The sequence below is a fragment of the Apodemus sylvaticus genome, chromosome 12 (assembly GCF_947179515.1).
Source record: "Apodemus sylvaticus chromosome 12, mApoSyl1.1, whole genome shotgun sequence".
Taxonomy (NCBI): Eukaryota; Metazoa; Chordata; class Mammalia; order Rodentia; family Muridae; genus Apodemus; species Apodemus sylvaticus.
In genome coordinates, this window is record NC_067483.1 from 82586190 (window position 1) to 82604657 (window position 18468).

The following is an 18468-nucleotide window of genomic DNA, read 5'->3' on the forward strand; positions in this document are numbered from 1 at the left end:
ATTATGAAAGCATAGTTTTCCATATGGATTTATCTTTAAAGGTTTGTATTCTACACAACAAATAGAATAAGCTAAAGTTTGGTGATGTAAAATAAAAGTCCAAGTGTCAGGAAAGTAAAAGACACTTTTTAAAACTTTCTTTAGAGTTTCACATAGCTTTTAATCTGTGTTCAGAGCTAAGGCAGGTGGATTGTAAGTGTGAGGTCAGCTTGGGCTATTTAGAGAGACTCTATCCAAAACAATAAAGTTAAAATAAAATAATACAACCACTTCATTTGTTCCCCTGCCCTGAAGTTGTCTTAGAAAATACAGCTTAAGTAGTAATTATACTTTAGACCTCACAGCCCAAGTTTATCATATCATGAGTATTTAAAGAAGGGGTTTTAACAGTATATTTTAAACAAATAGCAGTAAAAAAATAAAAAAGCTGAATGATTCAAATTGGTGGTTTAATTTATTTGCACCTAAGAATATAAGCCATGGATAACTGAATAGCCTTATGGTGATCTAAATAAGCCAATTACAAAATCAATCAGAATGTACATCATCAAAGGGAAAAGCAAATAGGATGATTTAGCAATGTGATTACAGTCGGTTTACAAAGAGGCCAGCAGAGTTTTGGAAAACAGTTCAGGACATGATCCCCTCTGGTGTGGGCACCAGTAAGAGTCAGTGTCGAGCTGAAAGACACGTGATGGGTGAGCTCTATGAATCATGTTCTGTAAGCGATTTGCTCTGGAGACCATGGCTTTGCCTCAGGCACTCCATGGAAATATAAATCTTCTGCCACATCATCAGATACACATATCACTTCAACTGTGAGCACTCTAATAGTCATATGAAACAGACAAAGGTCAGAAAAAAGAGACACCAAGGATAAGAACTCTTTACAACAGGGGACAGAGAGTATGATGGTCATTGTGTGTGATGGGCAATAATAAGGGGTACAAATCACTGGTTTGTTTTAGTGAGACTGCAGCAGGAACAATAGCAATCTCCTTATGCATATCAGTCTGAACTGCTATCATCACTTCCCACAGACAAGGTCACTGTCCTCATTTGAGAAATAACTACCTAAGACTCAGAAATGTGTCCTACTTCCCCTCAAAGGTATTCATTAGTCCTTCTGTTATAACCATTGGATCTAGGTCTTTCTCTGGGAAGTGTTTCCTCTACTAGAATGGCATATACCCTATGGTTAGGCCCCTAGACATATGCCCACATTTGACAGGAAGGTCCAATGATCACCAACACATAAGCAGTTGGTTCTCAGCCTTCTGCAAAAGTTTCAGTTTTGAGGACTGTGAGTGGCAGCTGAAGAAATGGACGTTTGTACTCAGGTCATGGAATGATCTAGTTTCTATGTTAATCTAACAGCATTTTACAAAGTGATTTTTTTCCTGTTTGTATGCTTGAACATCTTCTGCTAGGGTTTCTTACTAATTTCAGTTTTCTACAATGAACATTAGGAAGGATGACTCCAACGATTTGCCATGGATTTTCCTACAGTTTCCTTTTGAAGATGTTTCACCAGGGGAAGTCCAAAAGAAAGCCAAGTTACTGCAAAGGTCCTCACAGCTTTTGCATAGCATATTATTCTCTTTTACTATGATGGCTAGTTGTATGCCATCTTCTCACACAGGCTAGAGTCAGTTTAGAGGAGGGAATCTCAATTGGGAAAATGTTTCCATAAGCCTGGGACATAGGTGAGTTTATAGGGCATCATCTCAATTAGTGAATGATGTAGGTGGGCCTCTATGGCCTCTATATTAGCTCCTGCCTTTAGGCCCTTTGGCCCTATTTGAGTTCTTTTTAAGACTTTCAACAATGATAAAGCAAGATACAGAAGTATAAATAAAGTAAACCTTGTGTTCTCCAAGTTGCTTTGGACCATGTTGTTCCATCACGGCATTAGAAACTGTAAGACACTTCCTGTCTCATCACCACAGGTAGTGGCTTAAATGAGAATGACCCCTATAGGACCATATGATTGAATGCTTGTTTCACAGTTAGTAGAACTTTTTGGGAATGATTTTGAGGTGTGGCCTTGGTGGAGGAGGTGTTCCACTGGTGGTGGGCTTTGCGGTTTCAAAAGCCCACATCAGACCCAATCTTGTTCTCTCACTGCCTGCTGCCTATGGATCAGGAACTAAGTTCTTAGCTATCGCTCCAGGACCAAGCAGTTGCCAGATGCCACGCTCCTCTCCATGATGATTATAAACTAGCTCTCTGAAACTGCAAGCAGGCTCCTACTTAAATGCCTTCCATCATAAGTTGCTTGGTCATAGTGTTTCTTTGCATCAATTTAACAGTATCTAAGACACTAGACAAATCTCCTGTTCATACTCTTAAATCTGTCTCAAATGTTACCAATTGTTTTATGAAATCATCCTAGGACACCACCAACCACCACCACAAAAAGACAATCTTTATTCTTTTAAACTTTCATATCATTCTGCACACATCAAATTCATATTAACACGGCAATTTACCAAAACTCTTTTTGTAAGATTCCACTCTCTTGTCTTGCCTATGAGCTTTAGATAACCTATTGATTCCTGGCATCACATACAAGGCATGCAAATGGTTTTCAGTAAACATTTGAAGACACAGCATTTAAAATTTGTACAATCTTATTTCAGGAAAATAATACCTATAGGAAAACATGAAGTATGAAGATGAACACTGTCTGGGGATACATTTTTTCCTTATAAAGTTTAGTGGAAATCTTCAGTGTTTGAGCTTGGGTTATCCTGAAGTCATTACATTTCATTTATTAGGATTAAATTTGCTACTGTACATATTTTGGCTTGCCAGTGGCCTTTCTATGTTTAACATAACCATCTGGTGTAGAATCAGAGGATATCCCGATAACATCAAGCAAAGTACAGATTTAGGGAGTCTGGGAGAGCTGAAGGAGAACCAGAACTCTGGCTCTCCGGAAACCACGTGTCACTCTTCCTAGTTACATAGGATGCTATGAAAAACCAACCAAAACCATTTGAGGATTGTTTATAGCACTCTGAAGAAAATAGGGGCTTTTCTTTAACAGATGCAGGGAACGCTCTACTGTAGAAGAAACTTCCATACATTAATTGTTATCAACATTGATCCATAACTGGGGTTGTGGTTTGCTCTCTCATTAATAAAAGCAACAAAATTCAAGTGCTTGTTATGCAGACACATATGTGGTTAAGGAAAAAAATGAATAGTATACTGACCATAGTCTGTGTTTTCTGGCTCCCAACAATTTGATGGCCAAAAATAGGGTGTCTACGGGATTAAAAAAAAAAAGGAGGAATCTTGGTTAGACACATAAATATTTAGTAGACTTTTGGGCTTACAGTTTGTGTTTATCTTCAGTGGCTATTTGATAACCTCTGATCTTGACTTACTCTCTACTTTTTTGAAATTACTTCAGTCTAATAAAGAAGCCTACTAATAGAAGTTTTCTGGACATATGAACATTTTTAACCAAGAGAAAACTCCCAGAGAGGCATTACAAGTTTCTCATCTAAATGTACTGACACATTTCAAAGTTTCAGACCTGCCAAATGTCATCAGGGCTATAAAATGGTGTTTGTTTTCCAAGATCTCACCAATGAACACAATGTTAAAGAACATGACTGCATGATCCAAACAGAGGCTTCCATTTCAGCCTCAGAGAGGGCTGAAAGCAGAATATTATGTTCAGAAAGGTTTGGAATGAAACAAGTTCACATATAATGACTTCTTCCTATGCATCATATCTCATTACTGCTTTTCATAGATTCAAAAAGTTTACTGACAGAATCATTTCCTGGGATTCGTCAATTATCTGCAGGAATCTGTTAGTTATGTAATATAGCTTTCAACATTATTCAACTAGATGACCTTTTGACCTTTCCTTAGAAAACAATCTTTCATAAAGACATTTATTACTGTAAACTTTTAAAAGTTATAAGCCAGAGATCAGTTTTTTAAAAACTAATAATATCTTTGATATGATCAGCAATAGTCAGAAAGAATTCTGACTCTGTAAAGTTCTGGAAATACATTGAGTGAAATACAAAAGAAAGTTTGATCTGGAATAAAAATCTTTAGATAATTAAAATAGTATGTTTTAAGGAATGTTCTAAGCTTCCTAACTGGACTTTGAAGTAAGATTCATGGAGACCAGAGATCTGCATCAGCAACTCCATTCCCCAAAACGGGGATGGCGCGCGGACTAGAAGACCAGTGGTTGTGGATGCACGTGTGCTGGGTTGATTATGTGTATCAGCTAATTATACTGATCATTGATGAGCAATGGGCATATTTTGGGCAATTTCTGATTGTCTGATAATTTTCCTCTTTAGCAGAGTGACTCTGAAAGCTGTAGAAAGGGATACTGTGGAGAATTGATTGAATTCTTTAGGAAGGGATATTTTCCAACTGGCCCAACACCACCAGAGGACCTTGACTTACCCTCTACTTCTTTGAAATTACTTCAGTCTAATAAAGAAGCCTACTAATAGTAGTTCTCTTCACATATGAACAAAATCACAGTAGGAATTTGGAAGAAAAAAGATTGAACCCCTAGGTTAAGGGAGATGGGAAGACATATATGGAACACTCTCATCCTCTCCAATCTCACTTAACTCTGTGGGAGAGAGAACTTTGAAGATTTGATTTCTTAGAAATGAAAGTGGACAGGATTCCAGCAAAGCCATAAGGAATAAAGTAGCTAAAGATTTCTTTCATGCAAGTCTCCACTTCTGTAAAACCTTTCAGAAGGAGCATTGAATTTTTGGTGTTGCTTTGTGTGTGTGTGTGTGTGTGTGTGTGTGTGTGTGTGTGTGTGCACGCGTGTGCATACCCATATGCATACATGTGCATCTATAAGTGTAGTGATTAACTAGATTTAAATTATATTATTCTATACATCTGGTCAGATAGACACTTATTGCTCTCATCTCTACTCTTAAGAAATTCTCTTTATACTCTTACCATGTATTGAATGAGACTCTTACAAGTATAAAAATAGAATTTTATCTCCAGAAATTACAGGAAAATGCCACAAAACCAACATTTTCCATTAATGTTGGAAAATTGTTCTCAGGAAATTTTTTGACTTATAATAAGAAACTATAAGAGAATAATACGCCATTATAGTCTTTTATTTATTATCTATGCCTGCAGTCATTTCTTTAGTTTAGGATGTTTTAATGCACACATGTCTCTTTTCCAGAGCTAGCCACTCTTGCGTCTATAGAACTCACTCTAGTTGCTTGTCTTTATTCACCAGCCTTCAGCTTTCTAGTACATGCACCAACTCAGTGAGAGAAATGTGAGGGTGGCCTGGGGAATCATCTCAGGTCTCACTTCCAGTCAGTAAAGAGAGAGTGACTACATAATTTAAAGTTTACTGTAAACCTAAAATAAAAAAAACCCCACATTTCCAAAATGTACTAAGACGTTTATTGTGTTACAGCAACAAAATTATGCTCTGGTTCTGGCTCTGCTTATCTCAAATACATGTCATGCATCTGTCTTCTTTATGCTCTTAATGAAGTTTGGAATCTACAGGGTTCACTGAAGGCATTAAGAACTTAAACCATTGTTTTTAAATTGCCTCCAAGGAGGTGAATTTCAATTCAATTCAAGACATGTTTGTAGGTTTGAACCAGCATGAAAATGGAAAAAAAAAACTGGGAACCCTCATGTATTTTTTTCCTATTAGAGCTGTTCAAACAAAGACTGACTAACACTTGCTAATTTAAAGATAGTTTACTTTGACTCTGTTTTGATTACTTTAGCCTTGTTGTAGAAGTCACTAATAGACAGATTTGCTAACCTGTCACATTTATATCTTACTGCAAAAAATTTTAAAAATATGGATCATATTATAATCAATATTAATATAATTTTAATAGATTTATATAAGATATATTTAACATCACATTGAACTTGATAATCTCTGCCTAAATTTTGTAGTTATGTGATAAATATGCCACTTCCTCCCATATGTCCCTCACTGTGTCCTAAAACTCCTTAAAATTCTCTTCTCTTGATGTGCAGTGGTGCATTGAACCTTCATTCACAAGCATGATTAAAACATTCAAACAAATTTTGTTCTGGGAAGGTCAAGAATAGAGACATGGGTTTTAAATTGTGGCTAATTCAACACATTATCACTAACCTAGGGCTATGGCTCAACTCTTGTTTCTTGATAAGAAATATTAAATTAGATAATTCTCAAGTCAGCAGCCATATTTAGTATTTCTATTCTAAATAAGGGTTTTGTTTTGTTTTGTACATCGGAATTTTTAATTATTCTATTGGTGGACATTTTTTAAATTTTTTTAAGCATAAAGTAGTCTTTTTTCAGAACTTGTGAGAACTTGTTAGCCTACTTGTAGCTTCTATGTGAAAAACTTCTGAAAGTTAGAACTGTATAAAAAATGTCATCCTGTAATAGTAAATACTTTCTCTTATAAACAAGAAGAGTTAGATGCATATAGAAAATTGCCTTGTCAATTAGTAATATTGCATATTCAGGGAGTTTGCTGGGACAGAAGGTGGTAATGGATCACAGCTGAGAGTATAAGTTTAGTTAGAGCTCTCAACTTCTACTGGCTAAATGCAACTGACAACCTATGTCTTCCCTATTTCCCTTGATTCCAGTAAATCACCAGCTGAAATTTCCTTAAGGTCTCTTATATTAAAATATAACTTCTGTCTTTACACAATTCAGTCTTCAGAATTCAGTTGCTGAATCCTCACAATTCAGTTTCCCATTGGCATGTGACAATTGTCTCTGATGCTTTCACAGGAACATTACTTACTTTCTAAGTAGCTTAAGAAAACTATGTGATAGACTCCCAAAGGTTTGTAAACACACAGGAACGATGTTAAGGTGTTCTGATTTGCTGTGAAAGAGCATCTGCGTTTCCACTTACTTGAAACCGGTAGAAGGTGCCATCATCCTTGAGTGTGAGGACATGATCTGAGATGGGAAAGAAGTAGCCATGGGCAGCCATTAGCGTTCCCAAATGAAGAGCCTCCACTGTTCCAAGAAAGCAAAGCAAAATGAAAACAGCACTTAAAAGCCCTTTACATTTACTGGAATTGTTGTTGTTGTTGTTGATTACAAATGAGTAACATTTGTCTGGTTCTCCTTCAGAACATTCTTGTACCAAACTTTCGCTATCTTCCTGATCAAGTTCCTGTTGCATAGAATGATCTTTCTCGACAAAGCTGTTTGCATGTTCATGTATGAGTGTTTCTCTCTGTGTGTGTGTGTGTGTGTATGTGTCTATGTGTATGTCTGTTTGTGTGTATACCTGTCTGTGTGTCTGTGTATCTGTCTGTATGTCTGTATGTCTGTGAGTATGTATATATAACCTCCCATTTCAAAGTTTAGAACTTCCTGTTGAATATCAACATGTTCCAGGTAAAATTCTAGAACTTATGTGGACATAGGAAAAACAAAAATGATAGAAACATATATTGTAGCATTGTAAACTCATGGAACTTCTCACATTTGTCATTAAGAAAATAAACACACATTGTGAGATTCATATGAAAGTTACATACCGATATATGCAGTGATGTCAGACCAGGGCCCATGTCCAGTAGCTAAAGGATATATGGGACTATTATGCTTTATGGTTTATACACTGAATGATTTTTACAACTTTTTAAAGTACTTCCCTGGTACTACATTATTTGCCTCTGACAAGGCTTATTGAGGGAGGCTGACTCTTCTAAATAGTCCTTCTCATACTCCACTCATTATTTTGGGGTTGGCCATTAAATGAAAATTTAAGAGGACCTTTGAGGACAGCTAAGTGATAACAACAACCAGGAGCCTACAGCTTTGATCAAGTTCAGAGTCCTTGCATGCTTTTGGCAACAAGCCCTGAATGAGAAATTTAAGGTAAGTCACTTATCTTCTTACAGTCATTTCTAGTCTTTGGTCTTAGAGTCTGTATTAACTCATGGACCAGCCAAAGAAATTAAGTTACAGCACATGAGGATGATTGCAGAGTACAGACAGAAGAACAGGAAACAGAGTGGTAGAGAAAGTAAGTGAAATACTTCCCAACTGTTAGCCTGGGAGATCATGAGACTCAGTAAGCCAACCTCAAAAGTTAAGAAGCATGAAAGGCAGTTCAGGGCTTGTGTCTTGATGAATTTTAGAAAAAATGTAGTGAAAGTTGACATAGTCAGCAAAGCCAGTGAGTGTTGGCTTGATTCTCTTCACCAGTCAGATGCCAGGATCATTGCAGGCTATATTGGCATTTGCAGGTTCTTCTTCATGTGGTACTATCACATACATGCCTTAATAAGTGTTTTCTGTTAAAAATGCTATCAGTGAACTTCCACCTTCCCTTGAAAAACGATAGTCTATTTTCATTTGATTTGACTGTATATAGTATCATTTTGCTCCCTGTTGGGGAATTATCTAGATATGCTTGGTTCTATAAAATTTGTCTTTATCATTCAGTTATCAGGCTTAAATAGAGTTCTATTGATCGGAATCCACTCTATTAGCTCATGAACTAGTTTCTTCCTCAGTGGTATGTATGCCCTAGGTCAAGATAGAGTTAAACCTTAATCTTTAAAAAGACTTGACCTTCCAACAAGACTTAGAAAATAACTTCTAAGTCTTTGGTCAAATGATAAGAAAGTCTGAGATTATAAACACAATTTCCAAAATGCACCTATTAAATAATAAATGGATGTAAAATCTGGGGCAGCAAACTTTGTGTTTGACTTAGAACTATGGGAAAATAAACCTACATAACCAACATTGTGTGAGAGGTAAACAAAAACTCCAAATATATAACACATCCCAAATAGCAGAAACATGGGAAAGGCCAAAATGGTTTGTGTTGTGATTATGAAAGGTTTGTTCCATGCATCTAAGTCAATATTAATGCTCACACTGTCTTTTCAAAATACTTCTACAAGGATTTGATATGAGCTGTTGTATAGTGGAGAAAAGGTTATGTTGATGTTACATGCACAAATGCTAGTAAGAGATCTTAGTATTAAAAGGCATGGTCTCAAAGTTCGTTTCTTTACTTAATGGTAATCACATGCTTCCATGATCCAACTGCTTCTAAAATCCTATCATCAAGTTAATAAGATCCTGGAATAGCACTGGCAATGTGTAAGTAGAGTATTAGAAGCGTTTAATGAGTAGTCATTCAAGATTGTCCTATCAACAATGGCACAGCAGATGGCTTAGCATCCTCAGGTTTCTCAGCAAACGAATCACTAATTACTCTTCATGCATGAGTGACATTTGCCTCCCTGACACAGCTCAAGTGCAACAACACACCAACCAAAACATCATAGTTTTTTCCTTCACTTATTTGGATATCCAAGTGATGTATGCACTGAGAAAGACATCCCCAGACTGTCACCATGTGAAGAGCTGGCAGCAGCTGTGCCAAACTCAGGTACTCAGGCTCTCTTCACCTCAAACCTGTAGGTGAGGATTAGCAGGATATTTAAGAGCAGAGTTCTAACAACTTATTTGGGTCTTTTTGCCACAGTACTTCAAATATTCAAAGGATGAATAATGTTATAATCTTGTAGTTCTGTGTGAGGAGCAATGTATTTAGAGCCCCATTTCAAAATCAAGTATTATCCAAAGACTCAACAACACTGCAGCTTCCCAGAGACAGCAAATAATTTCACAAAGATAGAAAAGTGTTGTGGCCAAGAAAACAAGTATTGCAATTTTTTCATTGAATTCTGTACATTTTCATCAAAATCTTTTACTTAGGTTTTATATGGATATATTTTATGAAATAGCTCTATGTAACAATAATTTTTTAAAGGCTTGAAGGAGGCATGGGAAGGATTGGGGGAAGAGTACATAGGAGGAGAAAGTGATGTAATTTTATTTTAATTAAAAACATGCTTTAAAAGGAAAAACAAATATATCTATATATTTTCAAATGCATACATGCATAAAATATATTTATACTAAAAAACAAATGCATCTGTGTCATTCATAGCATATAGTTTAAATTTTAATTAGGATTTATTCAGGTGTATATTAGAAGGAAGTCTAAAGAAAAGTTATGCTAGCTAGTAAATAAATGGAAATATTAAAATGTTTACAAAGGTAAGTTGACTAATAGTAAACTAACAGGCACTCATCAGAATGATTCCAAGTCAGAGAAGAAAGCTTTACTTGAAGGGGGGTGTAGTCATTGCTAGAAAAGGGGAAATCATTTGAAATGTAAATAAATTATATCGAATAAAAAAAAAAAAAAAAAAAAAAAAAAAAAAAAAAAAAGAAGTTCTTTGATTGTGAGCCTAGCCTTTAACGGCTGAGCCATCTCTCCAGTCCAAAGGCTACCCAGAACAAACTAGCTAACTAGAGTAGTCTGATTAGCAAGAGCTATATTTAAGTGAGAGACTCTTGCCACAAAATGTAAGATAGAGCAATCTGGGAAGATGCCTCAAATCAACCTCCAGTCTCCACATGCCAACATAGGTGTGTGCTCCCACACATTTGAACATGTGCATACATACTTCAATACTACACACACTTTTAAAAATGGCTTCTGCTCAGAAGAAACAAAAGTAGAATAAAAAATTTAATCAGTATAGAGAAATACACCCAAGCATTCAACCCATGCCAATACTTTTTCTAAAAACAGTGGCATGCAGAAGTTGTGCAGTATACTGCCTGACTTAAAATCCAGTTCTTTACTTAGAAGCTGTGTAACTCCATCAAGAACCTTCCAACCCCTGGGCATTCATGTTCTCTGGTGCATGAAGTAAATAAAATACCTCTGTTCTAAAGTTCACTGTGTGCAGTGCCCATAGAACATCAATACCACAGACAAATGCTTTGTGATGTTAGTTGATAGAAAATGACACAATCTGTACCACTTCATCTAGTCAAAAGCAACTGGGAAGCTAGTGCTGGACCAGGATTCCCCATCATAGCAAACACTCCTAACCCAACTCTGCTTGACTCCTCACGGTGATGAAATCAGGTTCCCTTGGTGGTGCCATGATGTGTCTGCTCTAGCATATATGCCTATTTCACACACACACACACACACACACACACACACACACACACACACACACACACGGGGTGGGGGGGGAGAGAGAAACACACACTCCATATTTACAGAGGCAAAATAGTCTTCAAAGCATGATTGAAAGATGCCAACCAAAAAGGTTGTCAGTTTCCTTGAGACATTTGTCTTCTATAACCCTGGAACTTACTATGTAGCCCAGACTGACTATGAAAGTATGATTCTCTCTTTGGCCTCCAAGTGCCAAATGATGACACATGATATTTTCCCAGGAACTTGCACAAAATGTCAGTTTAAAAGAGGATTCCGGAAACCAGGTCATGAATCTCATTTGATGGTTATCACCTGATATCTCCTTTTAAAAACCAATGCCCAGACCAAACTTAAGCTCTATAATCTCTTCATAGTAATTTATGTAACATTTCAACTTCTTCAAGGTTCAGCTGGCACACTCTTAATTTCTTCGCCCATAGTTCTCTTTTGCTTTATTCTGCATTCTTTGGCTTATTGCTCACATGAAATACACGGTAAGCATTGGGATTCAGACTTCCTCTAGAGAATGAGGTTAAATGGACTTAGAACCAAAATAAATTTCCAGACCAATCAATTTCCCATCGTCTTCCTCCAAGAGTTTGTTCCATCTAGGACAGAGGAGGTGCTAACTATATAAGCAACAACTATATTTACACATTGGTCTAGGTAGGGTCACATAAATGATTTTTTTGGCATGTTAACTACTTAAAAAAGACTATAAAGATTCAAAAGTTTGGAGGACACAAACATCAACTAGAATTCAGAAGCAGAAAAGGGAAATGGAACTCAAGTAGGACCAGAGTAGGAATTCAGATGATGAGAGTAAGGGAAGGAAGGAAAAAGAAGGGGGAAGGAAAAAAAGAGAGAAATACTTCAGTGATTGCTTGATAACTTTGTGATCTGAGAAACTAAACTGAAAATCATCAGATACTATTCTATGCAAAGATGCTCTCAGTGATATGTCTGATAGATATGAGTTTACCAGCAAAAAAAAACCCTCTAAAATACCACAAACCCAGAAATGTTCTGATATATAGCTCCTGTAAGAAAAAAAAAAAACAACACATGCACTGGGTGCTATATTATGTACTGTATAATAATCCTCTCTAATCTTCACAAACACGTGTTGGTTTTTCTGTATTGATTAAGAAATTAAAAGTCAGGCCATTGCCAAATAGTGATAGAGTAGAGATTTTGAGAGTTTATTATTTACAACATTTGTTTCAAAATGTTGTAAATAATACTCTAAGTTCACATCCTTAATCACCTTAATTCCTATCTTCCCTGGGCTTCTCTGCTGAAATCATCTCTTCCACTTCTATTTTGTGTCAAAATGTCAGTTTTTAATTTCTTCTGCTTCTCTCTGCCAGCAAGACATAAGCAATGGCAGTCCTACAAATTATACTTTGTAGATTTGACTTATTATTGACTTGAATATACTCTTCTATTCAAAATATGCTAGACTTGGTATATACAGCTAATAGACATTTTACACAAAAGCCTACTCCAGAAAAGCCATATCTTCTTAATTACCTCAATAGATTAAAAATAACTAGTGCAGATGTTCATTAACCAAAAAACACCAAGATTCCACACAATAGTAATGTGAATGAATATCCTTCATATATGTGATAGGAAAAGAGTTGGGTGCATAGTGATACTACTTGTGAGAATACCATGCATTTTTTACTGTACCATTCATTATTCAACAAACAATTTATTCACTGAATATCTTTGCTAGGTAGGATGATATGGTAGGGATTACTAAGGGAAGAACATAAAAAGAAAATCTGAGGATCACATCAGGAAGGAAGGGAGGGAGAAATATAACCTGTCATTCCTATTTTCAAGGTACCCAGTGTTTTATACAGGAAGTACATGCTTGATGAATTGCCTGCCTCATGATGGTTATGTAGCCAAGAAGCTGCTATTGAGCTAAGTGAATCTGTATTCTGAATGACCTTGTGTGTTTCCCTGGCTCACTCAGCTCTGAGTTCATCTTTCTGAAAATTCTGATATATTTGGCTGGATGCATCTTTAGTACTAAGTATTAAGAATGGTTTATGTCTTCTATATTACTTTAACATTTTTAAGTGGGGATACAGACTAACAGTGACTTAATATCTTGTCAGCTAAATGGTATAATTCAGCCAATAAAATGTCCTAATTAATATAAGTATTACGAATCAAAACTTAGACTGAAGTATAATTAAAATGATCATTATAAATGATGAATTAGAACATAGTGTAATAAATCTAAATTGTATTTAAATATTATCTGGCTTTCTTAAAGATTAAGAAAATATAAACAAACCTAAAGATGCCCCCCAAATGTCAAAAATTATAGGAAAATGCTACAAATAATTACAGACTGGAAATGATATACTTTGAGAAAACTTATATAAACTGAAAGTTTCTGTCTTGAAGAACCAGAGATCAGAAAATAAGTAGTCTTTAAAATAGGGAACCCAATTTCGAATTCCCAGAATGACAGATTGAGCAGATACAAACACATCAACAGCTTTGGGCTCATTTGATCAACTGTGGACTCAGCATTTGTGATCACTCCAGCAAATTTGTTACATGCCTTTCCTCATTTATTCTAAAGCAATTTTGAATTTTATAACTCTTTTTGAGAGATATTAGGACCTGAGATCCTAGATATGTCAAAGATCACATACCTGGTAAAGAGAGGAGCCAAGACACAAAGACTCAGTGATGCCAACATCCAAAATTATCTTTTTTTGTTCTTCCCATCACATTCCTCATGTTCCTATCACATTCCCATTTCATACACACACATCCATCACTATCCCATCAGGCACAAATCATGCTCTGATCATGCATCCATCATGCTCCCATCACACTCCCGTCATGCTTGCATTACACTCTTGTCATTATCCTATCACACTCCCATCATATTCAAATCATGCTCCCATTGCACTCCTATTCCACACACACACACACCCATCATGATTCTATCAAGCACAAATCACAAATAACGCTCCTATCGTGCGCCCTTCATGGACCCATTACACTCCTATCACGCTTATATCACACTCCCATCATGCTCCTATCACGTTACCCTCACACTCCCATCATGTTCACATCATGCTCCCTTCACATTCCCATTCAACACACACACATCACAATCCCATCATGCACAAATCATGCTCCTGTCATGCATCCATCTGCTCCCATCACGTTCCTATCACACTCTCCTCACACTCCCATCACACTCCCATCATGTTCCCATAACGTTTGAAGTGGTTGAAATATTACATAGACTGCTATGGAGCTCATGTTTGGTCTGAATATTCGTTTTAAAAAGGTGATATCCATCAGATTAGAGTGGTGACTCATACCCCAAAGCATGTGCGTCACAGCATTACACTTCTGAGTCAGTATTCTACTTACAGCAGAATCCTAGCCTGTGGCCAATATGGGAGCTGAATAACCATATCCCTCCCCATCTCAGGTAAGTGACAGCTCTTAAGTGGAGATACAGCCTCAGACACCCAAATAGTCAAGGGCCCAAGTGTTTATCCTGCTGCTAATGCAGAGCTTCTTAGCCTTTCTAAGGCTGGACCCGTTAATACAGTTCCTTATGTTGTGGTAACCCCTGACCATAAAATTATTTTGTTGCTACTTCATAACTGTAATTTGGCTCCTGTCATGAATTGTGATATAAATATGTAATATGCAAGAATATCTTATATGTGACTTCCGAAAGGGGTTGTGGCCCACAGGTTAAGAACTGTTGTCATAACAGTATATAACATTATAGTTGGAAATATAATCCTGAAGTCAGAGTTTTCTGCTTTGAAATAATCAGTTATACTATTTCCATGATTTAAATAATAAGATTATTTATTTATTAAAATTCTTTGGCTTCAATCATCTCATCTGTAAAATGACATTATGATGATACACTATAGGATGCTAATTACTATAAAGAATGCTCTGTGTATACTTGTATTGGGTCATTAGCTGTATTGGGAAACCAAGTTTTCAAAAAAAAAAAGGCCCAGAGATGAGGTTGGTAGATTTTTGAGTGGATAAAGTAGAAAAATTTGCAGCCCACTGGTGACCTACAATGACCTCTATCTGGTTAAGTTATAGTCATATCAGACTATTGGGCACCTGGTTATCATTGCCCTTCAGTTTCTGATGGGGGAACTAAGAGGACCTAATCTAGTGGGAAGACACTCAGTGGCTCAGGCTGAAAGGCTAGAACAGCAAGCTCCCATCCTTCAGAGTTTTAACTGTCACCCTGCAGGCCTCCTGCCACACAGGGACTACATATGCACGTGTCTTCCTGTGACTGTACATCACATGAGACTCTCATCCAGCTTTCTTCAGATATATTTGGAAATAAATTGGATAACCTGCCTACACTTTGTAATATTTATAGCCTATGCTTAAATGAGAAGCAAACATTTTTCTCAGATGGGCTCACATTAGTTTATTCCTTAGAAGTATTTTTAGATTAGACAGTGAGCACAGTTTAAATTCGTCATAAAAGACATAGTGGCAAAGAGTAATAAGTTCAAAGCCTACCTGGTCTACATAATTAGAGTTCACCTTAAAATGAAATTTAAAAAATTGCCACTGTGATGCAACTTAGATGAATACTGCCAGAGAAACACCCCAAGGCCATGAAGTGGTTGATGTAGAGGTAATTTTTGGTCACTGTCCATTCAGAAACATTTTAGGGTTGACCTGTCTGTTTAGTATTTTTTTATGACCACACTTCCCATTCAGAACCAATATGAGGTAATGACCTACATTTTAAGAACCGATGCCCTGAAATCTCTTTTTACCCCTTAACATTCTCAATCTTTGTGTTTAATTTGTTTCCCAGGTTAATCTTGATAAAATGATCTTGTTTCTTAGGTATTCTTTGGTCTGGGTGGTGTGAAGGCATGCTGAGCAATTATCCCAAACCTGAACCACCACCAGATCCTTCTTTTACTGCTTTAGGAGTGATTCCTCCAGACTTTATTACTGTATAAATCTCCATCTATTCACCGCTCCATACATCCTTTTGTTTCATCTAACAAGTAACTCACTGTCTGTCTGCTTTAGGGTTTTGACATTGACTCATGACAAAAGCGAGTGTGGCATCCTCTCTGCTTCTTCCTAGAAGAGATTTGCAGTGCAAAGAAATGCAGTTTGTTTTAAGAAGCACAAGGTAACTTCTTACTTCACCAGACATTGGAGAGGTTCAGAGCAGTCAGTCACATCCTTGTAACCAGGAAAACCTGCTCAAGTGGAAAATCAGTTCCTTTGCATGGACCAGAAACTTAAGGCTATAGAGCCAACTCCTCCCAACATGCATGGAAGGCTTCATCAGAGACACTACCAAGAACTAGATATTTGGAGCAGGAGCTGTTGGGTCCATAAACTGGACGAGATGTAGGAGAACACAGGGAAGAAAGAGGTTCCAGAGGGATAATTACTGACGTATGGTGGGGCGGGGGGAAGAATCAATGACAGAGAAAGATGGGAAGACGACTTCCAAACATTGGAGAACGTGTAGGATGTGCAAATGACCTACAATGGATCAAGACTCCTGTGGCCCAGAGCCTTTCAGCTTCAAAATATTCAGACTTCTCTGGTCCATTCCTATCTCAGGCCTTTGAGCTTCAAAATATTATGCCCTCTCTGGCTCATTCCTATCTCAAGCATGCCTTTCTATTTGTCAATAAGCAGACCTGGTTTCTATCACTATTATTATGTCTACGTTTGGTTTGGGACACAAGAACCTGGAGATCACAGCAGGTGGCCTCTAGACTCTAATCCATACAATTGACAGTAGGAACACACATGAAATCATCTGCTAAAGAGCTTGAGACTCCATATGGTATAGTGTGAGACTAGAACACTCATCGTCTGGTTGGTGGGCCTACCTTCATGGAGTATACTTTCAGGACTCTCACCAGATGTTCAAGAATAAAATCCTAGAAAATCAAGACTCTGAAAGGAGGAATGAGAAAAGAAAAATATTTGCCTGTTTGTTTATTTGTTTGTTTTTGTTTTGTTTAAGATGGGATCCCTCTATGCAGATTTTCTATCTTAGAACTCTCTATATAGAACAGGCTGGCCTCAAACTCACACAAATTTGTCTGCTTCTGCCTACCAAGTGCTAAACTTAAAGGTACATGCCACTACACCCAGTCGAAATACTTTTTTTTTCTTTTATTGTTAAGATCACAATCATTGTGACGTACGTTCAGAGTCTTCATCATAGCAAAGCCTTTAGTCCAGAAGAAAATACTTTAATCATTGTTAGCCAATGAGTAGTAGAAAGTCACATTGTCTTCATCTCAGGGAAGTGGGGAAATAAAAATCAACAGCAAGGCAGTTTAGGAATATTGTATAGCAAATATAGGAAGACTAAGATACAGAAACAATGCACATACTCTTCTGGGAAGACAAAATCATTACTGCTCTAAGAGACAGCCCACGGACAATTGGAAGATTTAACTAAAAGATCTTGGACACTCTTTATAACCAGCACCTATAACGACACCTCTACAACAGCACCACTTCTGTGGTTTACAATGATTATTGATAAAACACAAATCTGAAAGACAGATTGTCTGAGGTTCAGTAGTTAGAGAAGTCCAAAGTCAAAGGCTGTACAAAAATCAAAGTTCTCGAGGATTTAGAAGATTCTACTATCTTTATCTAAAGCAGCTTCCAACATGGAGTAACTATGAAACCGATTACCATAATCCTCCACACTGAATTCCTCACTTCTGTGTCAAGATATAGGATGGACAATTTTAAGTAAAATAACCACAAGGCATGTGATTTTTAATTAGAATCTCTAATGAGAATAAGACAATACATGCAAATAGATGAACAGAGTAAGCAGAGGGTTCAGCAAAACATACTCTAAGAAAGAACCAAGATGAAATGGCATAGATGAAAATTACTGCAACAAAAATGACAAGCATCTCACTGGGCTCATTAGTAGATGGTACAAGCAGAAGAGAGTTTTCAAGCTTGGAGACAAGTTATCAGGACTTTCCATACTGAAATTCAAGGAGAAAAAAATAATGAAAGAGAAGAAAATAAAATGGAGTACCCGAGAGTTTATGGGTAATAACAAAACTTGTAGCATACTTAGTTAAAATGTCAGGAAGACTGAAAAGACAGTTTAGGAAAAGAATCATTAAAATAACGAAGAGCTTCCTAAAATACATGAGATAAACCAAAACACAGACCAGCGAAGCTCCTAGAATACCCCAAGCTAACTGACATTCAATGGCCAATGACAATGCCCTTCAGCAATTGAAGAGGGAAGACTTCTTCCAATGAATAATGGAGGGAACATTTTACTGTGGCCCTTTGTATGAATTGTGCTCCTCCAAATACTCTTCAAAGACAT

The 18468-nt window shown here is 36.9% G+C and overlaps 1 protein-coding gene across 6 annotated transcripts in view; it reads right to left on the reverse strand.

Moving 5' to 3' along the window:
* Rgs7 (regulator of G protein signaling 7) overlaps positions 1-18468 on the reverse strand; it is a 383745-nt gene that overhangs the window by 65084 nt on the left and 300193 nt on the right. For 4 of the 6 annotated variants that reach the window (XM_052200292.1, XM_052200294.1, XM_052200291.1 and 1 more), the window contains 2 exons: positions 6921-7027; positions 3222-3273 (listed from right to left, as the gene is read on the reverse strand). The exons of the other annotated variants lie outside the window; for them this stretch is intronic. In XM_052200292.1, coding sequence (XP_052056252.1) covers positions 3222-3273; positions 6921-7027 — 159 coding nt within the window. The remainder of the gene's footprint in view (positions 1-3221; positions 3274-6920; positions 7028-18468) is intronic. 6 annotated transcript variants of the gene reach the window in all.